The sequence below is a fragment of the Glycine soja genome, chromosome 4 (genome assembly GCF_004193775.1).
Source record: "Glycine soja cultivar W05 chromosome 4, ASM419377v2, whole genome shotgun sequence".
Lineage (NCBI taxonomy): Eukaryota > Viridiplantae > Streptophyta > Magnoliopsida > Fabales > Fabaceae > Glycine > Glycine soja.
This window is the reverse complement of record NC_041005.1, coordinates 6,980,295-7,007,742: the sequence shown is the minus strand read 5'-3', so window position 1 is coordinate 7,007,742 and position 27,448 is coordinate 6,980,295. Positions and strand designations below refer to the sequence as shown.

Sequence of the window (27,448 nt, the reverse complement as noted above, 5' to 3'; positions counted from 1 at the left end):
TGTTTTGAGTTGTGAGCTATGAATTATGTAATCACATAACTGTAAGACCCTTTAAGGGCGACGAGTTAATGCGTGATGAATTGTGATGAAGATTCACTCTGGGAATCCGACGAGTTTAATCACTTGAGGCGCAATGAGTTAAAATATATTTTTAAAAAAATTGAGATTTTGAAAATAATTGAGTAGTTATGTGCATTGCATAATTCATAGGTAGAATATGTGTGTTCAAATGTTTGTTCTGGGTTGGACCTAAATCAGGAGGGAGAGGTCCTAACGGACTCTTCGGAGTGTAGGCCTTAGAGGTCATCCAACTTGAGTGGTTCCTTTAAGTTTGTGCCGATCTTACATGGTTGAAACATTCTCGCAAAACAGTATGGTCCTGTCTAGTCTCCCTATGATTTTACTTAGTGAGAGTGACCTGACATACTTATTGTGTGATGTGTCTTGTAATGTACTCCTAGGCGTCTGATGAGATTTTTCACTGAAAAATAATAGCACATTGTATGTAAGCTTGAGTCTAGAGTATTTGTTGCATAACACATGTGTTTGACTTTCATTGAGTTAACAATTGTGGTTTGATGTCATTTTCTAGAGTGAATGAACTTGAATGGATGTGCATAATGCGTGTGATTTTGTGAAGTGATGTTAATTATATAAATTTAGCTTTAAGTATTATATATTTTACATGCTCTAACATTTTTATTATATATGAATGTGATAATTCATTCCTGATGTGTGTTTGTGTTTGAGTTGATTGTCATTTTGTTCAGGTGAGCCATCAAATGAGAGTTCTATACTAGAGATGGATAGACTTAGTTCGTGATAGGAATATGCTCTGATAAGTGTGACATTGAAACATAGGATTATACTTGACATATTATAATTTCTGTGAATAATATAATTACGTTATCATTTCTATTTTAATTTTTTTTATTCAGAATGGACGACCTTGTTTTGAGTCGGAATAACTTTTTTTTATTTAAACAACTTCTATGTTTTCACTAAGTGGATGTGAACCTTTTTTATCCATTTGAACTGATCTAAAGTTAATGTGTTTTAAAAAAAATTCCTGATAATTTTATTTCCTTTATTCGTTATTTGTGAGGGATAGAGGATGTTACGCACATTCATGGAAGATAGCCTCCACAACTCTTGGGCTATTGACTTCGTATCCCTTTGCACAAATACAGTACTTGCTGCTCTTCATGTACTGGATGTAGTTCCTGTTGCCCTTAGACTTTGGCAGTCTCCCGAAGATTTTCATGGCAGGGTTTTTATTTTCCCAGTGCTGCAACAGAATTGGCCTAACATAACCATGCATTCCTCCTGCGAAAAACGCCAGAGTTTTCCTCTTTGAAACTCGGTTTCCGCCAACATTTCTAGTGGGCTTCGGAGCATTGCGGACATAAGTTTCAGGAAGAGAAACGTCCTTTCCCAAGACAAAACCTTCTTTCACATCAGCATTGCATAGGGCTCTTAAGCACCTAGCCATGTGTTGCCGTGTTTCTGTAGGGGCCTGCATAGTGTAGCTAATAAGTTTATTTTATGAGAAGATACAATAGAGAAGACTAATGTGATACAACATTTACTAATACATACTTTTGTTGCATACCATAAAACTGGTAGTAATAGTAGTATCATTGAATGTTAAATAAGAACCAGTTATAGCTAGTACCCTTAGCAAAGTCACACAGAAGAAAAGACACATTCAATGAAGTAGAAAAAGCATATATACCCCATCATGGCAAGCAACAAGAAAATGATCAGCACCTCCTGTTCTGTTCCAGAAACGATGTTTCCCAGCAATCATGTCTACATAATTTTTCAGATACTGAATCAGGTTCCTAGAACTATGTGAATTCGGTACATACAAAGTTTCCTCTAGCCTCCGAGAACTGAAAGGTAAGTAACATAGCTGGGCTTTCTTTGGGTCTTTAGTCACAAATTGTTTACTAGCTTCCATCAGCCTCATGAACCATCCCTCCGAAGCATAAATTCCCAAAAGATATGGTGAATGCATTATGGGTTTGTCTCCTTCTCTATACACATACACTTTAAGAGTTCTTTCCATTAATTCATAGCTCCTGACAATTGGACAGTAATGGGATAATTAGTACAAAGGTTAAAAGAACATTTAGCAGTATCTATAAGATTCTTGCTCCTTATATCACTGTTGCTTGCCACACATTTAGACACATGCACATATCCGATATGTTTTTTTGGTTTAATTTTGTTTCCCTGAATAGCTAGTGGAGTTTTCAACATCAAGAAACCCAGCAACTTTAATGAACTATTCTGAATTCTGTGTGATCAATAAGCTGATCAAGACAGATATTTATGTAAAGGAAACGGAAGACCAAAAATTGAGTTTACATGTTATCACTTATCAGAATGATCAACTCTCCCTTACTGTCCACAAAAATTTCAGTCCATACTATCATTTCAACGATATCCATACATTTGTAGATTGCAAGAATAGAAATTTTATTGCTGGAGATGCTCCTGAAATATTTTTCAAAACAAAATACAAAACCACAATAATCAAATGATACCTCTTGAACCTGGAAATGTTTCAGAAAAGGGGAGTGTAAAGATTTTCAGCATTATTTACAATTGGTGCATTTTCAATCTCCGATCTGGCCTGCAATAGCTCTTGATCAACAGCTGAAGACCACCTTGGCCTCTGGAAACAAGTTACCAACATTAAGACAGAACTCAAAAATATGCCATAGTTAGTCATGAAATGAAAAAAAATGGCATTAATTATTTACCATAGAACAATATGAGGCACGGTTCTGAAGCAATAACTCATTCATTTCAGTCTCCTTAGGCACACGGTTGATAGAAGAATTATTGCCTACTATATTGAATTCATCTTTTGATGGCCTGAACCTCTCTTCCTCCATGAAATCAGTTTCATCATAAGCATTTGATAACATTGGAGACGTAATATTTGGGCTCACTTCTGTTTGACTTAGAGGTGGAGCTATTGCATGAGAAGGGGAATGAGAAATAGTATTGTTGTAAATGCTCAGTCCAAGATTTCCTATCTGCTCTGTTGCTGAACCATTATTTGCTATCTCAATACATTCCACAGTGGAACTTTCATTTCTTTCATCAAATCCTAAAGATCTGCTTGATTCCCTTCCTGATTCTGAGGTTAAACCAGTGCTTGAAACAGAGTCCTTTTCCTCAGAAGTCCTAGTTTCATTAACAATCTCAAGGGTATTTTCACCAGTAGAATTTGCTTCATTCAAAAACGTCATATTCTTAACCATTTCAGACTCAGATGATAGACCTGCAGTTCCTTCCCCTTCCCTCTTCCCCCATTCTTCTCACCACCCTTTCCCTTTCTCCTTGCATTTTTTTTTTCCGTTTTTTTATACACAACCAAAATATAATTTCATCGTTTTCTGGATTGACAATTACAACAAAATCATACTTCGATTGTATTTTTTATTTTTTGTTTTGGAAACCACTACAAACGAAAGTACAATTCCGTTGTGATTTTTAACCCAGAACATAATAGAATTGCACTTTAGTTGTGTTATTTTTTTGTTTTGAAAAATAACATAGCGAAAGTTCAATTCCATTGTACGGTGGGGATGAAATTAAATGACATCCTAGATGTTATCTAGGGTTATGAAAAATTGCATAACAAAATCGTATTTCCGTTGTGCAATTGAGGGTGAAAAAAATACATAATGAAAACATAATTTTGTTATACACTTATACAACAGAAACGTACTTCCTTGTGTATTCTTTTAATCCCCAATTATACAACGAAAATATGATTCTATTATGCAAATTTTTAGGGGATAGTTTTGGAATAAGGGTCAAATGCACCTAGGTGGATAGTGCCATTAGCAAATGTGGTAATGCCAATAGCAATACCCGAGGTGTTGGAGGCCGAAGCTCGTGGCCTGGTTCATGTAAAAATTAAAAGGCTTGTTGCATTACATTCTCCAATTTACAATAACTATTCTTCTCAAATAAGTTTTTATTTATTTATTTTATAATGTTTGTATGTTGGTTGGTTTATAATACCCGATATACTAAAGCGAATTGCATACCCAACATGAGGGAACTCTTAATTAAATTATAGTCTCTCTTGTGTGTGTGTAAAAGAGTAAGGAAAGTTGTTTAAAGAGGCATAATATTTCAATGGATTGAAAGCTCTAAATACGTCTAAAAATAGAATCTCACCTACCGTGTAAATAGATGTGTCTGTGTCTTGCTTCTTGATACCATGCCACAAGTGGATAAAAGATGGGCCTAGACTCTGTATGAACAATTTTTTCTTTTCTTTTTCTAAACCTAATAGATTCTAGACTCTTTAAAGCTTAAACCATTGCAATGTTATAACGAGGAGTTGTGATTATATTTAGTGTACAAATTTTTTTCTGTAATTAACTAAATTATATTAAGTTCATATCTTACGTATATTATCTTTATTTTCTATAAGAAAGTCAAAATTCTATAGACATATATCTTAGAATAGTACACCAAAAGTCCCCCAATATCTTAAGATCTATAACATATTAGATTATTAAGAATTATAATAAACACCTAGGTTCATAATTCTTGATTAGTTGATTAATGTGAAAGACTTATTAAAATCAAAAGTATAAAAAAAAGAGTTGTTCTTATAATTTTTCCAAAACTAAACTTCTTAATTGCTCACTAGTACCTTCATAATTTTTGAAATGTTAAAAGATAAACAATTTTGAGGAGATATATTAGACATCATAACTAGTTTTTTTTTTTTTTTTTAATTTATTGACTCCACTAAAGTTCCTATTAGAGTAAGGTGAACCAATAATAATATCATATTCTTTGAGCTCGTGTCACTTTCTTTGATAATCTAGTATATTCACTTAATTAGATCAAACATAATTATTATTATTAAAATATAAACCCCCGTTAGGTGAAGAAATATAAATTCCCAACAGACCTCCCCTATCCAACTTTATAACAATCATTTTGATACACAATATTTAGTTAGATGTATACATAATAGACCGTGCTTTCAAGGCATTTTGGTATGTATTGAAGTTAACTGTGAATATAGACACACCAAGCTACATTTAACCCACACCTATATGCATGGCCACTTCATATAAAACATTCCTAGTGAATTGCTCCATTCAGAAAAGACCCTCCTATGTCTTGGACAATTCTGGTCACTACAACCTTCCACTCTTCCTTGCCTTTAAGGTAAACATATATATCCCCTCCATTGCACACATTTTATTTATGTTGTTTTTGCTTTCCCCACTTTTACTGCAAGTCGTGAATATGTGATTTATTGAGCAGCCACTCAAGAAAGTTCTGCTTGAAGTCCCCTTGCAAATTGATGAAGTTCACAAAACCATGGCAAACACTGCAGCTATATTACTTGACGCTTTTGTAGATTCATTCTTTGAATTTCTTGACCAACCACTGCTTCCATCTCAGGTACCAATATAACATTGAGCAAGTGCTCTTCTTCTGGACTCTGATTGCTTCAGTGCATGTTCAAAAGTACAAACAACACATAAGGTTCTTTCAAGGTTTCAAACCTCTAATCAATTGTGTTTCATTAACTGTGCAGAGTAACTTTGCTCCAGTGGTGGAGTTAGGTGAAGCTATAGTCGTGACAAGCATCCAAGGACAAATTCCAGATGATTTTCCCGAGGGTGTCTATATTATAAACGGTGGGATTCCTTTGAAATTTTTATTAACGCAACATCATTTCTAGTATATATGATAATATAAATAAACTCCTTGTGTGAGTTACATCTTAAGCACTTAACTACTTGTCCTTCCTTGTGGATCACTTATAAATGCCATTTCTCCATTGCTGAGGAACAAAAATGCGAATTTTACATTGCTTTCAGTGCTTGTATTGAAATTCTAATATAATATTTTGAGGAGAAAACAGTGAAAACGATGCAAGTCACAGTGGCAGGCTCCACGTTACAAAAAATATAAAAGGGTAAAATATGTTTTTGCTTTTTTCTAAATATTCTAATGTGATTTTAGTTTTTGTAAAATATTTTGTTGATCCCTCTAATTTTTAAATGCATCACTTTTAATCCTGAAATGCCAACTATACTACTTAGTCCTTTATGAAGCGGTAAATCATTCAGAGGACTAAAAGTGACACATTCAAAATTAAATGACAAAAAATAATTTTTTTTTTAAAAAAAGACTAAAACTCAAATTAGAGGGATGGAAGGAGAGGGGATGCTTCACGCAATTTATTTTAAAAGGTCGAGTCAAGGGATTTGGACTGTCCTCTATAACAAGTACGTTGAAACCGATACTACAAGGTTGAAAAGCAACGAAGCAAACCATTGTTTCTTCCGGCCATAGAAGGCGATTCACCAGCCATTTTGTCTGCTTATCTGTTAAATTGGGTTAGCTTATATAAAAAAACTTCATACCGGATTCGAACCCATGATCAACAAGTCACCAAGACACAACTTTACCGCTGCACCAGGGCTCGTCCTCAAATTGGGTTAGCTTATATATACTAATAATTAATAGTGTTATTCTTAGCACATTAAAATATAGTAGCCTTGGTTACAAAGAAGTAGTAGTTAAAATAGGACTAAGATTAATGATCTAGTTAAGATGAGAAGGTACAAATAAAATGTTGTTTCTTCTCTCAAAATCCATGCATTTGATGGCTAACAATCAAACTCACATGTGAGGCATCAAGCAATAATTTGATAATATATTTTGGACCCACAATTCCTAAAGATGGTGTTATCACTTGGCATGCCTCATTTAGTCACATTCTCGTGGATTTAACAGTTGCGATGTGGAAGTGAACAAGTACATCAGCAACACCATTGTCTTTGAGCATTCAGGGAAGTTTTATTCAGTCGCTGAAAATCACTTTCCACAAGAGATTAACATCTTTACTCTGAAAACTTTAAGAAATTGGAATGCCAATGGCGCCTTTTACTAGTCATCCAAAGGTTTTTCTTTATATGTGTATTAACAAATCAATAATTTTAGCACTCTAAATTTTTTGCTCGCTCTCAAATAATTTTTTGTACTATCACAGAAGGCTCCAGGTACAGGAGAACTAGTTACATTAGGGGTTGCAGCAACCAAACCTTTCGCCATAATTGGAATTATTTCTGGTATGTTCTGTATTGTACAAGTAAAGAGAAATTACTTACTTCCGGTAGTGAATAATATCTACGAGACTGTATACATGTTTGTTTTCCACTCCTTTTTCAGCTGAAGGCAAGAAATTGGTTCACAAAGTTGACCTCAACCTAAACAGGTGCACTCTTTGCCATGACATAGGTGTTACACAGAGGTAGCATTGTTGACTATTGTGCTGACTTGGTTTTAATATCTGAACTCTGCATTGTAAAATATGTATTTTGTGCATTTTTGTTTTGCAGGTACAACGTGATAATGGATTTTCCATTAACCATTGATCTAAACAGACTTCTTAGAAGAGGCCCGTGAGTGCATATCCTTTGTATGGGAGAACAAATGCCTTCAATTTAAAATATGATAAGGTTATAGAAAAGTTGACTCAGCATCTCTTGTATGTGTGTAGATTAATAAAGTATAATAAGGAGGAATATGCAAGGATTGGAGTAATGCCACGCTATGGTGATGCCAACTCAATCAAATGGTTTGAGGTGGAACCTAATTGCACTTTTCACATGATCAATTCTTTTGAGGATGGTCACGAGGCAAGTTACCTGGAAGTAATAGTATTAGTAATACAGAAGATTCTAAAAATATTTCTCAGATGTGTGAACAAAAGGGCCATGCTAAGAGTTTGAAAATATCAGTGATTGTGTATGAACAGGTTGTAGTGAGGGGCTGCAGATCTCTTGATTCATTAATTCCTGGACCTGACCCGAGTTTGAACGAATTTGAGTGGTTATCTCGTTGTCACGAGTGGCAATTGAATATGCAAACGGGAGAAGTTAAGGAGAGAGGTCTCTGTGGAGCCAACATAGTTTATATGGATTTTCCTATGATGAATGGAAACTTCATAGGTATTCGGAATAGATATGCATACAATAATCAAGTAGTTGATCCCATCGCAAGCTCTAAGCAAGGTAACAATAGAGAAGAATCTTTTTTTTTTTCTTAAAGAATTATAAGTAGCATTCATAATTAAATTACTATGTAAATATTCTATAACAATATCCTTGTCATTGGGTTAATCAGATGTGCCAAAATATGGAGGTTTAGCGAAGCTCTATTTTGAAGAATCATGTGCAAAGTTTTCCATGGTAAGAGAATGCTTGGATAACACATTTTACTAATAGCAATTTTTAATAAGAAAGGCTATGCCCTAACGTTAGTTTTATAGTATCATTCAATCATAATTCATCATTTATGATAAATTTATTGAGTTTTACAATAATTATCTTAAAAGTCTTATCGTCTTATCAATGATGATTTGTGATCGAATGATAGTGTAAATTATTTTAAATTGTCAATGCATGATCATTAAATTCATTTTTAATTCCTAGGCTGCAATTATCATAAGTTGGATTTTGTGCAGCAGAGAAACAAAGAGCAACCTGAAGAGCCTATAAGAGTGGAATGCCACATGTTTGAGAAGAATACATTTTGCAGTGGGGCTGCCTTTGTCCCCAGAGACGGGGTCTTGAAGAACATGACGGATGGATCATAGCTTTTGTTCACAATGAAGATACAAACATATCTGAAGTGGGTTGAAATTACTCTGTAGCCTATGATGGGTCTTGCTGATAATTATAACACTGTTACACATATACACTAATAAACTCTTATCCACTTTTCTTTCAGGTTCATATAATTAACACAGAAATTTTCTGGTGAAACAGTTGCCAAAATTACAATGCCTCGAAGAGTACCATATGGATTTCACGGAACCTTCATGCCAATTTCATTTGAGACACAGTAGCACTACAGAGTGTATCACCAACAAACGCCTCAAAACTTATATTGGTCACATTGCTCCCCTCTAGTAAATGTATATTTGGCACTGAAGTGTTAACGAAGTTATTCTTGAAATACTGATATGTACAGATTGATTTGTGTTATGTTTCCAAAAGCATGTGATTCTTTGGGTCTGAGTGGCTTGTATCATTGAACCTTCCAAGTGTCTTCATTAAGGACCACTATAGATGACAAAGATCTCTTTTCAAGTATTCAATGCAATTGCATAATTAGAACTCGAATTGAGTTGAACAATTCGCGTTAGATTCATGCAAAGTTAATATTGCATTAATCCTTCGCAAAGCTAATATTAAGTCAGTGAAATATTCTAAAAACAAAACTTTAACTTTTTATACAAAAATAAAAGAGAATACATTATAAAAAGAAACAAAAAGGTTGTACATGATGATAAGAAAAAAAAGACTCAGTTATCCTTTTTTTTTTTTAATTTCTAGAATCACAGAAATCAGAACTGTGATGGATCCAGGCGCATGATTTCTGGTGAAGCTGCTGCTGGTGGGATTCTCCGAGATTATTGTGGCAACATTTTGTTTGGTTATGCTGAAGATATAGGGAACTGTGATGCTGAGTTTGGGCAATTTACCTTGGTATTTTTATTGCTTGGCAACGTGGCTTCAAGGAGATTATTGTGAGATCAGATTCTAGCATTGTCATTCAGCTTCTTTCTAATGGCTGTATAGAGTCTCATTCATGCTTTCCTTTGGTGCAAAATATTATATCCTTCAAGAGGCTTTTGCCTTGTAAGAAGGTTTGTAGAGAGGTGAATTAGAGTTTGAGTTTGTTCCCACTATTTTGTATAATGTTGGTTAGACAGATGCTTATTCCCACCACGTTTTCTCTAGTTTTTTTTTTTATTTGAGTAAATTACACATGCATGTATTTTTTAAAGAAATTATGCATCCCTCTTTTTCTTTTGAAAAACATACAGTTGTCCTCTATATATGAGTTTTAAGGAAATTATATATATTTTTCTTTTGAAATTTAAGAAAATTACACACATCTTTCTTTTGTTTTTAAAATCTACACAAATCTCCTAGATGTCGTTTAAGTATTTGACACTAACAAATAATGCGCGATAACAATTTTGATTAAAAAAGATTAAAATATATTTTTTGTCCTCGTAAATATAAAAATGTTCGAAATCCATCACTGTAAAAAAAATTATATATTTTTTGAACTCACCAAATTTAAATCTATTATTTTATTGTCTGAAACTAGATTTGGATACATCCAAACCTATATATATGTTGATATAAAAAGTGTCAAAATTTTTAACTTTTTTACATCACTTATATACTCGAAGTTAGGCTCGAGTATATTTGAATCTATGTATATGTTGTTGTAAAAAGTGACCGGGTTTTCAATTTTTCTATATTGGTTATATATATAAGCGATGTAAAGAAAATTAAAAAATCTGACAATTTTTACATCAACATATATGTAGGTTCGAATGTAAAAAATATATTTTAATCCCTTTTAATCAAAATTGTCAACGTATATAATTTGTTATCGTCAAATGTTTATATGATATTTAAAGCGTTTATGTAAGTATTAAAAACAGAAGAGAGATATGTTTAATTTTCTTATGCATAAGGGAGACATGTGTAGGTTTTACAAAAAGAATAAAAGATATATGTAATCTTCTTAAATTTGAGGAAAAAACTTGTGTAATTTAATCTTTTCTCTTTCATTTATTAAAAAAAGAATCTAAAATCAATTATATAAAAATAATAATAAATCAAGTAAATGAATGCCGTATTAATTGTAAGGGTAACTCCTTTTGTGGATTTAATCATTTAAAAAAGTTATCTAAAATCACTTTGATATATACCAATATCAAGACATGATAAAAACCATATTTATTGCTATTTTATATGTTTGATTTTTGTATTGGCTATTTTATACGGTTTAAACCACAATTATTTGTACGTTTAATTATTTTTTTACTCCGAAAACATTTGTATTTTTATTGCTATTTTAACATCTATAATAAGATTCTACATATGCAAGTGGATTATATCATTGTAGTACGAAACTGCAGTATATATGCACGATCACATTGTGTGTGCACCTACTACGTCGTTGCTGATGGAAAGCAACTTCAGGGCCAAACTACTTGCGTTAAAATAATTGCTTTAAATTGTCCGGTAAACTACCATATAACTTCTAAAATAATTGTAATCAGTTGAATGAGCTTTACAATTTTAAGCAATTATCTAGATCAACATGATGCTTGGAGAAGTACGTATATATGGCTTATAAAAAAAACATATAATTTTAACCTAATCTATCAATAGCCAACCCTATAATTTACATTCAATAACTTGGTTTTTAACTTTATAATTAATTTGATTGTTTAGCTTTTGTGCGTATTAGAGACAATGACCGGCAGGTAACCCACTAGCTAATTAATGCAAGAAAAAAAATGCCTTTTTCTTTAAAAACAAAATACAGCTCAAAGCTCTATGCGAATTGTGAACCATCCAAACTCAACATTGGGCAAAATCGTACACACCTAAATATATATTTATTACAATATCGCAACCATGCATTTAAAAATATATAAGTGTATCGATCCATTGGCTAGAAGAGCTCCTTTGTTGATTCCTATTGTCTTCTTCATCGATCCCCTACAGATAATGAATAACTTACGTACATGTCAAAGACAAGGGCTAAACAAACCAACAAACTGAAACAATACCCCCTTTCCACATTAGTCATTAACTATGCTTAGAAATTTTCTCCACATATAATTACACACATGCAGTCTGGTTATGCATGTGAGTTAATAACACTGTAAAAAAACCCACATACTAAAGGTTTATTATTAGGCTTGTCTCTGTTAATATAAAATTATTTAACAAAAATAAAATTGTTAGTACAATTCATGCACGCCAACATTATGATACATTATGCTAAGAAACATTTTGATATTATAAAAACTTTATATATATAATCAGTAGTGCATCGATCTTTCGTTTATATAATACATTATGTTGTTATTTTAAATATACAGTATTTTAAATATAATATATTATGTTGTTATTTTAAATATACAATATTTTAAATAAAATTATATAAAAAGAGATGAATAATCAAACGAGTAACCATAAACATATAATTTATTTTAGTATAAAAAATGGTAATTGTTTAATTGGTAAGAACATATCTTTACATTTTAAACCAATGATAATTCATAATATAAAAAAAAATTGTACATTCTCTCTTTATCTTTTACAACAGAAATGAGATTGTAAGTTAATGAACTTCTAACTACTATTTTTTTTGTTTATATTTGTAGTAATGAATCGAAAACAAATATAAAAGAATTTACAAATTTACATATCTTAACTCAATTAATTAAGTTAGATATATTGATTTCTAGACTTCTACTAGACACCGGTCCAGGTATTCACTGACAAAAAATGCAACTTGGAAGGAATATTCCGATACAAGGGAAAGCTCCACATGCAGTTGGAAACTATTTTTTACACTTCTTTTTATAACGCTATTCTTTTTTCTTTATCTTTTTTCCATTGTATAGTATTATTTTACACTCCTCTCTCGTGCCTGTATAAAAAATGTAAAAAAATGATTTTAATTTCTTTGTTAATGTAAAATGTTTGAGTAATAAACAGTAGACATATACATTTCTTTATTCTAAACACCTCATAAATAATCAAAGATCTAATTAATTGAACAACTTACATAAGTTATTTATACTTAAATTTGATTCTTATGAATAAAAAAAGATATCATTCACATTTGTTAATATTTTTAAAAATGTTTACTTTGGTTTACTATTTATTATGAAGCTGGTTGTCTTGCATCGAAACACACAATTTATAGTTAATGGAAACGCATATGGCATTGGCAGCTTCATACATGACTCTTGCACCTAAATACTGCTGCGTTCAGAAACGACCCTTTATCATAACTTCAGGACTTTCCTCCGCCTTCAAGGTAATTAAATCTGTCTCTATATAGCTTTTCAAATCCTAACTTCCAATTGTGTGAGTTGCATAAACATTGTTGTTCACTTCATGAGCAGCCGATCTTAAGAGCGTTGCCTCAAATTCCACTGCAAATTGATGCTTCCAAAACCTTCACAGACATCAAATCGAAATTTCTTAACGCCGTTGTGGATTCAGCATTTGAGTTTGTCGACCAGCTTGTGCTTCCATCTCAGGTGAGGTACCAACTGATTAAAGTGTTTTAGTCTCAACCATGGAGCGTGTGCGAATTAACCGACGTAGGATTGTTTCAGTTCAGTTGGAACCTTGGATAGCAGCCATCAAATAAAAAAAAAGTGTTTTAGTCTCAAATGTACGCCCTAACCATCATTTTAATTTATTAATTAATATATAGTGTTCTTTTTGTAGAGTAACTTTGCTCCGGTGGAGGAGTTAGGGGAAGCCGTGGCTATCACTAACATTGAAGGTGACATACCAGATCACTTTCCAGAGGGTGTCTTCATTAGAAATGGTCCGTACGTACTATGAATTTTTGAACTCTAGCTGGGTGCATGCATGTGCTTAAAATGGGGAAATGAAAAGAAAATTCTTTCACACTTTTATTATATCCCTTATGAGTTAAAAAAAAATAAAGTATCATAATAATCTTATCCGAAATGAATTAATTTCCATCTTATGAATAATAATAATAATAATAATAATAAATTCTTTTGTCAAAAAATTATGTAACATTTTGCTAACTAGTGTCAAAAAATAATTTTCTAGAGTATTAATTGGTTAATGAATTAAAAAATATATTTATTATATAAATCATAAGAGAACATAAAAAATAATAAATAATACAAATTTTCACCTCTTAATAAAAATGTTTTTATTTTAAATTTGTTTTGCCTTATTATATTATATGTTTTTTCATATAAGCGTAATTAACTGTGCTTGATTCTAGCATAACAGTTTCCCATAAATTATATGACGTGCCTTAACATTTTCTCTTAATTAATCATGAACTAAGTGCCTAGTGGATTGGAGGATATATTCTCTAGTACAATAGGGGATATTATTATACCAAATACTTCTCTTAATTTGTAAGTGTTGGTACCCCTTAATCGATCCTTTATATCCTGTATTTTCTATCTATGAAGTTGTTTTTGTTGATATATAAAAAAATGAACATGAGTGTCTAACTATACAATCAGAAATTGCCTTTACACACTATGGACGTGGGAAAGGATAAAATATAATTTGTTCATTTTCACTCGGCCCTAGCACAATTAAAAAGAATGAATAAGTTGTTCCAGCAGTGATGCATTCAATCCTTTCAAGATTTGATGAGAAGAAAGTGAACACAAGTCTGCTTGCTATGTATCTAGACAAGTGTAGGGTTAGGAACACAATTCTTTTAATATAATTTTTAAACTATTGATTAAAATTTATAAAATTATAATTATATAAATAAAGTGAGACTTACAATTTTTTGTATTCTCTGATAAATTTTAACCGAAAATAAATAATATTTTGTTAACACTTTTCATATAAACAAATTTGTTTAATTATTATATTTAATGTAATATTTTTTCACATCTAAATAAAATGAAGTAGCTAGAATGAAAAGAAATATAAAAGAGAGGAAGTGCAAGTGAAAAATTGTGACGAATACTGTGATGGAAAAGAAAGAACTAGATAGAAAAAATCAAAAAAAGAAATTAAATTTTAAGAAAAAGTAAGTAAATGTAAAGAACTAAAATCTATTTATTTATATTCATCTTTGTATATTGCTATATATACGTACAGGACCAAACCCACTCTTTGGAGGATTGAAATCATCCAAGTCTATCTTGGGGAGGACAAATAGCGTGTGGGTGGAAGGAGAAGGAATGCTTCATGCTTTGTATTTCAAAAGGGAAAGTGACGGGTGCTACACCATCGTCTACAACAACAGATATGTTGAAACTGAAACTTACAAGCTTGAGAAACAAAGTGCCAAGCCTTTGTTTCTCCCTGCCGTAAAAGGAGATTCATTGGCCGTTTTGTCTTCTATGCTTCTAAACGGGGTCAGCATTTTTAAGCACATGTTCAAAATAATCAGTCTTTGGAAGATAACAAACGGTATTAGATAAATAGTTAAATTTGTCAATAAAAATGTGAGATACTAACAAATTAATTTCTAAAAGGTGAATAATTCAAATTTAATTTAAATGTGTGACAAATTAGTCTTACATAATTTAATGACAAATTAATTCTTAAACTTTGTAACTTATTATCAAATTGATCTTTAAAATATATAATTTATTTTTAAATTGATCATTGAATATTATAACTTAATGACAAAATGATCTCATAAATTTAAGAATTAATTTATCACACTTTTTATGCATTTAAAAATTAAATTTATATTTTTCATCTTTCAAGAATCAATTTGTTAATGCATTATATTTTTGAAAACAAATTTAATTATTTATCTTTTTTAATATTTTTCATGTACAAACAACTAATTATTTTCCAAAAAGTTTCAAAGAAAACTTAAAAGGCAATTATTTTTAGAAGGTTAAATATAATTTTTGGTCTATTATGTTTTAATATTTTTTTATTTTGATACATTAAATTTTAAAATTTTTATTTTAATCTTTTATATTTTCAAAAGTTTCATATTATACATTAAATTTTAAAAATGTATTTTATTAAAATTTTCATTTTAATTATTTTTTTCATTTTTTTAAAAGACTAGTGTTCTGTCAGTGTTTTAAGCATTAAATGGAACACTACTAATGTTGTTAATGGAAAATAAAAGAAACTATTAAAATAAAATTTTCAAAAACAAAAGTATAAAATAATTTTTTTAAAACTTAATACACCAAAGTAAAAAAAATACTAAAACATAATAGATCAAAAATTACATTTTTGTTCTTTTCAAAAATCAAACTAAAATAAACATGCATGAAGTGCCCAATTATATATGTATTGAATTAGTTAAGATTAGCAAGTATATTTCTAAAGCAAAATATGTCAATTGAAACCCTTGTTGAATAGCCGTGCATTTATAAATAGTAAGAATTTTATTAAATTATTATGGGGTTTTCAAATTATCCCAAATAAAAATGAAGTTAAACAATACCATTATATACAGGTAGATCAAAGTAATTAAGACAAATTCAACCCCTAATTATTAGTACCTTTTAAGTTTCTGGTGTGAGAGAGTTCATGCATGGTTACCTGAAATTAAGTTATCTCACAAACGAGCTAGTTTTGAATTTTCACCTTGTGGATTTCATTCACAGTTGAGATTTGGACAACTGAATAAAGATTATAGCAACACCAATGTGTTTGAGCATTCGGGCAAGTTCTACTCGGTTTCGGAGAATCACATGCCGCAAGAAATTGACATCTACACACTAAGTACATTGAAATACTGGGATGTCAATGGAGCATGGAATCGTCCTTTCGCCAGTCACCCCAAGGTTTCTTTTACGTGTAACGTGTGTGTGGTATATATCTAGTCAAAGTAGTGTGACTGTAGTGTCACTGTGAGTAGAGTTAATCTTAGTTATTATACAACTATATATACGAAGGTTAAGATTTTCTCTCACACTCTCAATTATTGTGTGCTTAATAAAAATTTCTTGATATGTTTAATACTACAGAAAGTTCCAGGCACAGGAGAGCTGGTTATTTTTGGCGTAGATGCAACTAAACCTTATCTTGAAATTGGAATAGTTTCTGGTATATATATGCTTTAAACTCCTAATAATATACTGTAGTACTCATTGATTTTGATAAAATGGTTGTGCTGATGTGTGATATTGATAACATATATACCCTTTATTAACCATTTTCAGCTGATGGAAAGGAATTAGTTCATAAAGAAGACATAAAACTAGACAGATGCTCTTTATGCCATGATATAGGTATCACAAGCAGGTATAATATGTAGCATTCATTATCAAACCAAAGAATGAAGTTAATTATAAGCCAAGGCTATATTGACTAGAATGACAATTGTCGTATTGAAACTAATGCTTCAATCATGGCTATGTTTTTGGTTAGCAGGTATATAGCGATATTGGATCTTCCACTGATTGTAGATTCAAACAGACTACTTAAAAGAGGCCCGTGAGTATAAATACATATTGACTACACACACATGTATGTAGACTATGACATAAAATGATAAAATCTTTGTAGATGAAATTAGCATTCCATATTATTGCATGTAGATTAATCAAGTACGAGAAGGAAAAATATGCCAGGATTGGGATAATGCCACTCTATGGTGATGAAAAATCAACCCAGTGGTTTGAGGTGGAACCTAATAGCACATTTCATATCATCAATTCCTTTGAGGATGGTCATGAGGTAACTTGTCCACAAGAAATTAATATTTGAAGCTAACCAAGAACTTCTTCAGATACTCGATCTAGGCAATTAGCTGCAAAATTGAGAAACTTTCTATACGTTGTACCAGGTTGTGTTGTGGGGTTGTAGAGCATTAGATTCAATAATTCCAGGACCTGAAGATGGTCTAAATGAATCTACGATGTTCTCTCGGTGTTATGAATGGCGATTAAACATAAAAAGTGGGGAGGTTAAGGAAAAATATATCACTGGACCAGAACAGTTTATGGATTTTCCCGTAATTAATGCAAGTTTTACAGGAATTAAGAATAGATACGGATACACACAAGTGGTTGATCCCGCTGCAAGTTATGCTGCAGGTAATTCCTTAAAACACATTTTTCTCTATCCTTTAACTATTTAACAATTACTATAACCCCTATGTGGAATGTGACTCAAAATCAACAAAGCTACAAATGTGAAGGATTGAATTAGTTGATGTCATCCCGGTAGACATACATGACATAAATTCAGTTGTCATAACTGAACTGGTGATTTGGCGCCAAAGGAAAATCTTTTGCTCCTAAAGTTAGCAACTTGTGTCTATAAATACTTGATCATGTAAATGAGAAGATAAGGAGATTTTTATAGAGAGAAAGAGAGTTCAAAAGGAAATAGAGAGCTAGGAAATTGAGAGAGGTTTTGTTAGAAAAAAATCAAGAGAGATTAAAGCTAGCTTTTACTTGTATTGAACTTGTAATCTCCATGATGAATGTGATGATGATGAACTGCATTTTGTCGTGGATGTAAACACATTGTTGAACCACGTAAAATCTTGCTGTAGATCTTGACTTTGTACTTTATTGTACTCGTTCTTGGTTCTTTGATCTTGTGAAGGTCTCAAAGTCTTTAAAGAACCAACACTCAAATTACTATAAACTTAGATTCGTAATTGATAACACGTTTCATGTTTGACCATTTAGATATTCCTAAATATGGAGCTTTAGTGAAGCTATACTTTAGAGAACCATGTTCAGAATTTCCAAAGGTAAAAGATGGCATGAAATACCTAGAATTTGATTATGTGATTACTTTTCTTTTATATGTACATATAAAAAACACATTTTTCCCCGTTAAAAGTATCAACTTTCAAATGTGCAAATCAGGGAGATACACAACAAAAGCCTATAAGGGTGGAATACCATAGGTTTGAAAGAAACGTATTTTGCACTGGATCTGCCTTTGTCCCTAAAGAAGGTGGTATTGAAGAAGATGATGGTTGGATAATCACTTTTGTTCACAATGAAGATACCGGCATATCTCAAGTAGGTCAATTGATTTATGTGTGGTCATGTACAAGTTAATTGATCTAATGATCCAGCTAAGAATCATATATTAGCTAGCACCTTAATTTCTTTATTTTTCTTAATAGGTTCATATAATTGACTCAAAGAAGTTTTCTGGGGAGGCAGTTGCCAAAATTACCATGCCTTTCAGAGTTCCATATGGATTTCACGGAGCTTTCATGCCACTCTCATTGTAGGCGCGGTAGGATTGTGATGTGTTGTCCGTATTAATTTGCAACTCTAGTCACTAATGTTGATGGCTGATGTATCTCATGTTATTATCTACTTAGTACAGTTATATAAAATAAAAGGGTAAATTATATTTATTTCTCTTATAGATATTTAATGTGCAAATGGTAATTGGCAAATTAAGAATTAAGAGGCCTCTTGAATTAGCATGTGAATTTTGTTATTTCTACTACTTTTTTTTATAACACACATGGAGACAAAGAATGTAAGGAGGGCTGCATTGAATGAATTACAATACATCTGAGTAGATTTTTTCTTCTTTTTTTTCAAGTCTATCTGAGTAGCTATTTTAAGAGAAAATTGAAATGATCATAATTAAAATTGCGTGTAGTAACAAAGATTAACGGAAGTTCTGAAACATATATAGTTTATTGTTGATATTGACTGAGGTCTTGTAATTACTCAGGATTTGCTGTTAGGAGATGAGTTATCTTAACCTTAACATTAACCTTGTATAATCTGAATTGTTATTGTTAATTCAAGTTTATTTCTTTTAAATTGATTAAACTTGTCTCTAATTTTAATGACTTTATAAGCTAGCTGCTTTTAATAGATTGATTTTTCTATATTGGGAGATTAGAATAAGGATTAGATTTGGAATAAAGCAACATGATTGAGAATATTCGAAAAAAATATCAATAATTATGAGACCTTAAAGATTCTTGAATCATTTTTTTATTTTGTCACAATAAAAAATAGTATCAAATGAATTTATAATAACTCAGACTCTGTTGAATCAATTAAATAAGATATTCTTCTCACCAATTTTTGAATATAGTGCTTGTTTTAATTGGGAATCTTTAAAGAATTAGAATTTTCAATTAGGGAAAAAAAGCTGTTGAATAAAAAGTTTGTGTACGTAATTGATTAATTTGTTAATCATAACTGTTATAAATTTTATTTCATGAAAGGTTAGCTCAAATAGAGATAAATTACCTAATTGCTACTGGTATATGTCCCTTAAAATGACACTCCAACTCTCTCTATATAGGCACTTGTCGAGTTTGCATAAGCATCGTTTATTTTCTCCAATAAACAAAGTTTCAATACGAAAAAAAAAAGTAAACAATACAGATTCAACAAGCGTTAATTGGAGCAATGATTGACAGAAACCGACCATATGCTAATCACATATGGCTATTGTATAATATGTCAATCATGGACAACGTTTTTTGGATCAGAGACAGGACTCCAAGCTGATGCATGCTTTTGTCTTCATCGACCAGAAGATGTTCTAATTAATTGACCAAGACAAAGCACTACAAAAACCAACAGCATAAAAAGCGTGCAGGCCTAGGGTGGGGACTTTTATAGTAAAATAGAAAGACAACACTGAAAGCTTTCCAAAGTTGTCTGCATTCGTTGGACAAACACCAGTGGAGAGATGCTATGCTATGTTATGCCAATCATGTAGTAGCAGCCATTACTGATTTCCCCTCAGAAATGTTTATTTAGTAAGAAAAGAATAAAAAAGAGAGAACCAAAATCTGGTAATTAAGATCTTCTCTTCAGAAGATGTGTAACAGTAACACCCTCAAGTTCAACCCCTTTAAGAACCGTTTGCTAATAATGTTCGTGCTGGTTCTTTCTCTCCCCTCCAATGTTCAATCCCAAGCCAAAGATAGTGAAGAAAAGAACCTGCCAGAACTCCCTCAAATGGTTCATCCAAGCAAGGGAATAATAATAGCAGTTCTCTCCACAATGTTTGCCATAGCATTTCTCTTACTTCTCTATGTTAAATTCTGTCGAGTTATCCCTCATGAACTCCTTAGGCAAAACTCAAATCTCCAAAACTTTCAGGGCCTAACTCGACCAAGGTCTAGAGTTTCTGGTATTGACAAACAAGTAATTGAAACACTTCCTTACTTCAAGTTTTCTTCCCTTAAGGGTTCCAAAGAAGGCCTAGAATGCACGGTTTGTCTCTCAAAATTTGAGGACACGGAGACTCTAAGGCTTCTTCCAAAGTGCAAGCACGCTTTCCACATGAATTGCATTGACAAGTGATTTGAAAGCCACTCTACGTGCCCTCTTTGTAGACGCAGGGTTGAAGCAGGGGACATGAAGAACCTCAATTATTCATTAAGCTCGAGGTTCCTTCGAGTTCCTTCGAATCCCACGGAGGATATTCCAAACCTTGAAATCTTCGTTGAGAGAGAGCCATCTAATCGAGGGTCATCGAGAAAAGGCTTTTGGGACGTGGGCAAGTGCAAGAAACAAGAACCACTACTTGTTGACCAAGGTGGTGGTGCTTCAAAGTGGAACAAACATGAGCACGTGATGAATCATAAGATAGTTATCTCTGATGTTTTTACGAGGAGCAGGTGGAGTGATCTTAATTCTTCGGACCTGTTGTCATTGAATAGTGAGATGATTAATGATGTTTGTGTCGGTAAATATTTGTGTTTTAATTTAAAATTTATAAATATATATTAATTATATTAATTTTATTTTATAAAATAAAATATTTATTTTAGATTTTTTTAAGATTTTGTTTGAATGAGTCAACTAGTTTTGACAACTGTAGGTTAATTTTCAACGATCATATTTTCAACAGTCATGTTTTGTTTGTTGCTTAAGGTGATTTGTGCCTATATCTTCTCTTTCCTCCTTTCTAACAAGATAGCAGAGCTACAGTCTTATCTCTTTCTCCCAAAATTTTCTATTTCTTCTCTTATAAAATAATTTATTTCTTGAGAGTAAGAGCATTGGTGTTCATAAGGTTCGGGGATCCTTTCGCTGTATACGATCGGAACCAACGGGTTGTCGTACCTTGGGAGAGGAGCGCAATCAAAATTTCTTACCCGTGCAGTGGGGGCGTTTTCTCTCTAAGGATAACGTTTACGCGCTTCAACTCAAACTATATCTTTCTTCCCCTAATTTATTTCTTCCTTGTGCTTATTGTATGTTATAATGTATTATTCATGTGTTGTCAATTAAATTTATTTAGCTATTGTTATTTTGTTATTTAATTCAAGACTATGCATCTTCTTCGTATTTATTTTCTTTCATTTTTTATTTTATTTTCAAACAGTTTGCAGCACGAGGTTCGGTTCCTGTCCTTTGGAATCCACGGACCCCAGTGGAAGGTTTCATGGGACTTCGAGTTCTAATGAGAAAGAAAACTCGTTTACGGCACTGAATAATCCTGCGGAGAAGAGGTGCATGTCTGAGATTGCTAATGTTCCAAGGTTTGCACAAATGGGGAAGGATAACTGGATCGAAGAACAGTCCAATTGTTTGCAAAACAAGAAAGGAATTTACATAAAACATGTTAGGAAAATATTAAGTCTTATATCGGCTGCTGCCTCACGCATTGTCTTGTTTTTTGTTTTATTGCTGGTTGCTTTGTCTGGTTTAATAATATCACTTATCCTAGTGAGTTTTACGGATTCACTAGGCCAGAAGCTTCTCAAGCTCAAACATTTACTTTTCTAGTTAGAGGCCAACATCTTCCACTCTATAAATCATGAAACCTATGCTTTCACTTAGGTTCCATGATTTAACTCAACCTAACTCAATCCCAAAAGTTAGTTTAAGAGATGAAGGTTATTCCTCACTTATATATTTTAATGTAAGATTAATTTTAACCGAAGTAGAATTTTAATTATTTTCAACAAAACAGATGAGATTATGATCCTAGATAGATGAGATTATGATCCTAGATAGTGCGATCCTCTTATTTACCGTCACTATGCAAAATATTTTTAAAAAAATAAAAGTAAAAATAGTGTGAGGGAGAACTCTTTTCAGCATGAAGTCAAGTCAAACCATATAACATCTAATCTCTTCATAAAAAATATTGAATTCATATTCAAGTGATAGTTTTCTTATGAACAAAACATCAATATTAAGTCAACCAACTTGTTATCGTCGTAATACTTAATTGCTTTGACACTTACGAAAGTGATAAGATTTTAAATATTTTCATTGTTGATATAAGAGAATAAGAGGGTTTGATACAATTTTTTTTAATTATTAATTTGTGCTGCATAAATTAATAATCTATTATAATGAGTCATTTATCCATTTAGATTATAAAATGGTGAATTTAAAAAAAACATTTTATTTATACATATAAAAATTGCATATGAAATAATGAAATTTAAAATTTTTGAAGTATCCATGCCCATTATTATTAAAAAGTCCTTTCATAATGTTATTTTACACATAAAATGTTGCATAAGAGTCACATCAAGCATTAATTTCACACTATAGCTCCGCCCCTACTCACAAGATAGTTATTCATTTCACATGAAGCACCACATATCACACTATAGGGTATTTGAACTTTGATTACACAGTACCATAGACCACCATAGTTATTCATTCATATGTTTAACAGTTTAAGACATAGTTAGATACATTGTGATCCTTGAAACTAGGAGGCTCTAGCACCAGGTTTACATTGGCCAGTCTGTCCGCACAGTGCGTGGTTTCTCTCCCAAACGGCGTGGTTAATCCTGAGAAATAAGGAAAGGACATTAGTAAATAGTACATTTTTTTTAATGAAAGTGACAAATTAAGTGTTATATTCCATATCAATTTAATTTAATATTGATATTTATATTTTTAATAAATAATATTAGAATTGATTTTAATTTGGTAAATAACATTTTACGTAATACAATATATTAATATTAATATAATTTGTTTATATATATACATATATATATATATATATATATATATATATATATATATATATCTTATAAAATATATCTTAATCGTAATTTTATACATATTTTTAATTTTAATAGTTAATAAAAAAAATTGGTAACGATATAATGTTAATAAATTGAATTGCCACATTTTTTCATATATTGTTAAATTCAATCAAATTAAATACAAATAGTTGTTTTATCAAAATTTTAAGTAGCAAAAAATAATGATAAATTCACTTCAAATTCCAATACGTGACACGAACGTTCCTAGTTGCAAATTGCAATTGCCTCGTGCCATTTTTCCTTTTTTATTATTTTATTATGAAATTTAGATTGTTGATCATTTGATGTAGTACTACCAGCCACCGCATTAAATGCAGTGAACTGCTACCGTTGGACGCTATAACCACAGTTGCAACTGAACCACCCAACTCTGACAAGGATTTTAGTGACAGAGCCTACATGCCTTCTAACCTGTTTTCCTTCTTCACACTATTGTATAATATTGTTAATGTTAGTTTGAATAAGGTAATAGGTATAAACTCAACTCGATATATACCCTTTTATATAAGAATGTTCAAAATTAAGAAAAAAATAAGTAGAAAGAATATAGAAAATAACAATGCGAGATAAGTGGTATGATAAACAAATATTTAAAAGAATGTAAACAAAAATGTTATTAAAATAACGCTACTTATAAGTTTTTTTTTTAGGAGAATGTTACTTATAAGTTAATTAAACATATCGATCTGATGCTAATCCACACGCAGAGTTCTTCCGCAATCAAGTCCATATTTGCATATTCCATAAGCCCTTTTGGCAGTCAATTAATTTGCCGGTGAAATTTATATTCTAACTTCACAAGGTAATATTAAAGTTACAACAATCATTTCAACATGAACAAGTCACAAGAAGTTACGTATCCGGTAACCAATATTCACAAAATTCAATGCTGAACATTAAAATTCTACCAGCCACATACTAATAGAAATCGGAAAGTTCCTCTCGTAGTTGGTCAGCTTGATGATGGAACTACCCAATTGATACTTCGACGTTATATTGTCCTCCACGTTTGTCCTGCACTCTTCTCTAGGCCAAACGACAAACGAGTGGATGGCTAGCAGCAAAGGCCAATGAAGGCATAAATTAAAAAATATATAGAGCTAAGTTTTGAGTAAAAAATTATTTATTTATAAAAAAATTTAAATAAATTAAATTTCGAGAATTCATTAAAGAGCAGGACATATTTTAAGATAGACTCACTAAGTATTTATAAAAGGAGTTATAAATTGTTTATTAACGACATCATTATATTGTTATTAAGATTCAAACTCACCTCCATGTAAAATATAAATCTGATTCTTACGACCAATTTTTGTTTTATAAGATAGTTTAACAAGTTCAATTCATTCATATTTTGAGGGAAAAAAAGTCAAATTTTTAAGTAAAGGAAACAAACTGATAGGATGGCTTGATCCCAGCAATTAATTGAAACAATTTGAAGGACTTAATTGTATTATTTAAAAAATTAAGGAGTAAATTCAAATAAAAAATTGTACGTTAAGAAGCAAAATTGCATATTGACTATAATTAGGTAACTAAAGTGTAATTAAGCATAAGACTTATATACAGTTCCATAGATGCTTAATATATTGATCTCAGATAAGAATTTCACATCGATGATTAATCTATATTAACAAAGGAGAAAATCAATTTATTCAGAGGTTCCCCTATGAGACTTTTTGACATATTGCTTAATCCCTTCCTCGGTCTTACTCTTACAGTAGCATGGAAAAAGAAAAACTGAACCAAAGATGGGTGATGGTGGGTCACTCGGGTCCAACCATGCAGATTCGAGCACGACAATAAGAGAACAGTTGAGAAACATTTATACCTTAATAAATACACGCCACCCATCATCCAAACCCTTATTATGTTTGTTTATATCCCAACGGTGAAGGATAATTGTAAAGTTATACTATAGCTACGTACTATAGTAGTAGTTTAGTTTCTTTAATCCCAAGAACCTATTCTTTTCCCATCACCATGTCATGGATTTCTATGGCAAGAGAACCCTCCTCAGCCTAATGGACACCGAAAAGCCAGAACAACCGCCACAATCCCCCGTTCACCTTCGCGTCCAAACCCACAGAGAGATTAGCGAACAAGACGTTCAGTTCAGTCCTCCAAGGCCTTCAAGCACTACTACTTCCGATGGCATGTTCCCTATGATAATGCCAGATTCACCATGGACACTTTCCCCTCTCCCAACCCCTTCACCTTCTCTTCTTTATCACTGCATCGCTTCGCTCCACCGCCACGAAGGTAACATCTACGCAATTGCAGCTTCAAAGGGTTTAGTCTTTACCGGCTCAAATAGTAGTAGAATTCGCGTGTGGAAGCAACCAGATTGCATGGACAGAGGGTACCTCAAAGCAAGCTCTGGTGAGGTGAGAGCCATTTTGGCTTATAGCAACATGCTTTTCTCCACGCACAAGGATCACAAGATAAGAATATGGACCTTCACCGTTTCGGATAGCTTCAAGTCCAAGAAAGTAGGTACACTCCCTAGAAAAACTTCTATTCTTTTGTTCCCTTCAAGAGGAAAAAACACGCCAAAGCACAAAGATTCTGTGTCTTGCATGGCTTATTACCACTCTGAGGGTCTCTTGTACACTGGCTCCCACGACAGAACAGTGAAGGCGTGGCGTGTTTCAGATCGAAAATGCGTTGACTCGTTCGTGGCACACGAGGATAATGTCAACGCCATATTGGTGAACCAAGACGATGGTTGTCTTTTCACCGGTTCCTCTGACGGGTCGGTGAAGATATGGAGAAGGGTTTACACTGAAGACTCTCACACTCTTACCATGACTCTAAAGTTCCAACCTTCACCGGTCAATGCCCTTGCATTGAGTTGCTCGTTCAACCACTGTTTCCTCTATTCAGGTTCCTCAGATGGGATGATAAATTTTTGGGAGAAGGAAAGGTTGTGTTATAGGTTCAACCACGGAGGGTTCTTGCAGGGTCACCGTTTTGCGGTTCTTTGTCTAGCAACGGTTGGGAACATGATATTCAGTGGGTCAGAGGACACGACAATTAGGGTTTGGAGGAGAGAGGAAGGGAGTTGCTACCACGAGTGTTTGACGGTTTTGGATGGACATAGAGGGCCAGTGAAGTGCTTGGCTGCGTGCCTCGAGATGGAAAAGGTTGTGATGGGGTTCTTGGTGTATAGTGCTAGTTTAGACCAGACATTTAAGGTATGGAGGATTAAGGTTTTGCCGGATGAAAAGATGTGCATGGACTATAGTGACCAGTGTGAAGCCGCCACTAGGGTCAAGATTAGGGACTACGACATGAGCCCGGTTCTGTCGCCTTCCTGGGTCGAGAAGAAGCTTCAAGGTAGCTATTTTCAGTAGGATTAATAGTCAGCAGCAAGGTTTCCCGCCACAACGTGAAGGTTTTTAGAATGTCTGAGGCCACAGTAATTATGATAACGTTTTATTTGCAATTTCTCGCAATATCAAAGAAGGCATGGAAATTAAACCGTGACCGAGATGATTTTTTTTAAAAAAAAAAAAAAACCTTGATCATCATTGATAAATATGTCTTCCCCTACGCTAGCTCAAGGAGTAAAAGGATAACCGGAAGCAAGCATGTCACATTTTTCTTGTAATATCTCTTCTAGCTCTGTATTATACTTAGGTATAGGAGTATATATATATACGGAAATTGTTAGTTAGTTCGTAACTAGCTAGCTGCTATTACTTTACTTTAAATAGTTTAATAACCTTGTCTTGAAATAAAACAGTATATGGGTACGCATAGAATGCGTCAATGGTTTAGGATGAATTGAAATTTACTATTAAATAAATAAATAAAATGAATGAGTTAGTATTTTTTTTCGGTAGCCGAT

General features: G+C 32.4%; 5 protein-coding genes and 1 pseudogene across 7 annotated transcripts; 5 read left to right on the top strand and 1 right to left on the bottom strand.

Annotated features, from left to right (window-relative positions):
• Nucleotides 1-1,074: 1,074 nt before the first annotated feature.
• LOC114408086 (probable glycosyltransferase At5g03795) lies at nt 1,075-3,362 on the bottom strand. Of its 3 annotated transcripts, none has more exons than XM_028371206.1 (4): nt 2,772-3,362; nt 2,553-2,683; nt 1,736-2,084; nt 1,075-1,516 (listed from the first exon to the last, which is right to left on the bottom strand). In XM_028371206.1, the coding sequence occupies exons 3-4, from the start codon at nt 2,069-2,071 to the stop codon at nt 1,118-1,120; spliced, it is 735 nt and encodes a 244-aa protein (XP_028227007.1). In that variant the 5' UTR covers nt 2,072-2,084; nt 2,553-2,683; nt 2,772-3,362; the 3' UTR covers nt 1,075-1,117. The 3 variants fall into 2 exon arrangements, 2 of the variants coding, with proteins under 2 accessions (XP_028227007.1, XP_028227008.1); XM_028371207.1 differs by lacking the exon at nt 1,075-1,516 and having other exon boundaries at nt 1,637-2,084.
• A 1,634-nt stretch (nt 3,363-4,996) lies between these two features.
• Nucleotides 4,997-6,198, top strand: LOC114409118. The gene is made up of 3 exons (XM_028372436.1): nt 4,997-5,217; nt 5,317-5,457; nt 5,594-6,198. The coding sequence occupies exons 1-3, from the start codon at nt 5,107-5,109 to the stop codon at nt 5,738-5,740; spliced, it is 399 nt and encodes a 132-aa protein (XP_028228237.1). The 5' UTR covers nt 4,997-5,106; the 3' UTR covers nt 5,741-6,198.
• LOC114408340 lies at nt 5,932-9,089 on the top strand (annotated as a pseudogene).
• Nucleotides 9,090-12,827: 3,738 nt separating this feature from the next.
• On the top strand, nt 12,828-18,963 carry LOC114409117 (carotenoid 9,10(9',10')-cleavage dioxygenase 1-like). Its single transcript, XM_028372435.1, has 13 exons — nt 12,828-12,936; nt 13,025-13,162; nt 13,356-13,458; nt 14,739-14,998; nt 16,223-16,402; nt 16,586-16,664; nt 16,781-16,862; nt 16,992-17,054; nt 17,159-17,297; nt 17,407-17,656; nt 18,260-18,324; nt 18,443-18,601; nt 18,709-18,963. The coding sequence occupies exons 1-13, from the start codon at nt 12,838-12,840 to the stop codon at nt 18,817-18,819; spliced, it is 1,728 nt and encodes a 575-aa protein (XP_028228236.1). The 5' UTR covers nt 12,828-12,837; the 3' UTR covers nt 18,820-18,963.
• Nucleotides 18,964-20,153: 1,190 nt separating this feature from the next.
• Nucleotides 20,154-20,930, top strand: LOC114408084 (putative RING-H2 finger protein ATL12). The gene has a single exon (XM_028371205.1). The coding sequence runs from the start codon at nt 20,387-20,389 to the stop codon at nt 20,873-20,875; it is 489 nt and encodes a 162-aa protein (XP_028227006.1). The 5' UTR covers nt 20,154-20,386; the 3' UTR covers nt 20,876-20,930.
• Nucleotides 20,931-25,563: 4,633 nt separating this feature from the next.
• On the top strand, nt 25,564-27,182 carry LOC114409111 (protein JINGUBANG-like). Its single transcript, XM_028372425.1, has one exon. It carries the CDS (start codon nt 25,584-25,586, stop codon nt 26,949-26,951), a length of 1,368 nt encoding a protein of 455 aa, XP_028228226.1. The 5' UTR covers nt 25,564-25,583; the 3' UTR covers nt 26,952-27,182.
• Nucleotides 27,183-27,448: the final 266 nt, after the last annotated feature.

Coding starts and splice junctions, on each gene's coding strand:
- LOC114409117 (XM_028372435.1), top strand. CDS start 12,838: ATGGCATTGGCAGCTTCATACATGACTCTTGCACCTAAATACTGCTGC. Junction 16,863..16,991: donor GATATAGGTATCACAAGCAG/GTATAATATGTA, acceptor TTTGGTTAGCAG/GTATATAGCGATATTGGATC. Junction 18,325..18,442: donor CATGTTCAGAATTTCCAAAG/GTAAAAGATGGC, acceptor TGTGCAAATCAG/GGAGATACACAACAAAAGCC.
- LOC114408084 (XM_028371205.1), top strand. CDS start 20,387: ATGTGTAACAGTAACACCCTCAAGTTCAACCCCTTTAAGAACCGTTTG.
- LOC114409111 (XM_028372425.1), top strand. CDS start 25,584: ATGGATTTCTATGGCAAGAGAACCCTCCTCAGCCTAATGGACACCGAA.
- LOC114409118 (XM_028372436.1), top strand. CDS start 5,107: ATGGCCACTTCATATAAAACATTCCTAGTGAATTGCTCCATTCAGAAA. Junction 5,218..5,316: donor CACTCTTCCTTGCCTTTAAG/GTAAACATATAT, acceptor TTTATTGAGCAG/CCACTCAAGAAAGTTCTGCT. Junction 5,458..5,593: donor AACCACTGCTTCCATCTCAG/GTACCAATATAA, acceptor TTAACTGTGCAG/AGTAACTTTGCTCCAGTGGT.
- LOC114408086 (XM_028371206.1), bottom strand. CDS start 2,071: ATGGAAAGAACTCTTAAAGTGTATGTGTATAGAGAAGGAGACAAACCC. Junction 1,517..1,735: donor TTGTTGCTTGCCATGATGGG/GTATATATGCTT, acceptor TACACTATGCAG/GCCCCTACAGAAACACGGCA.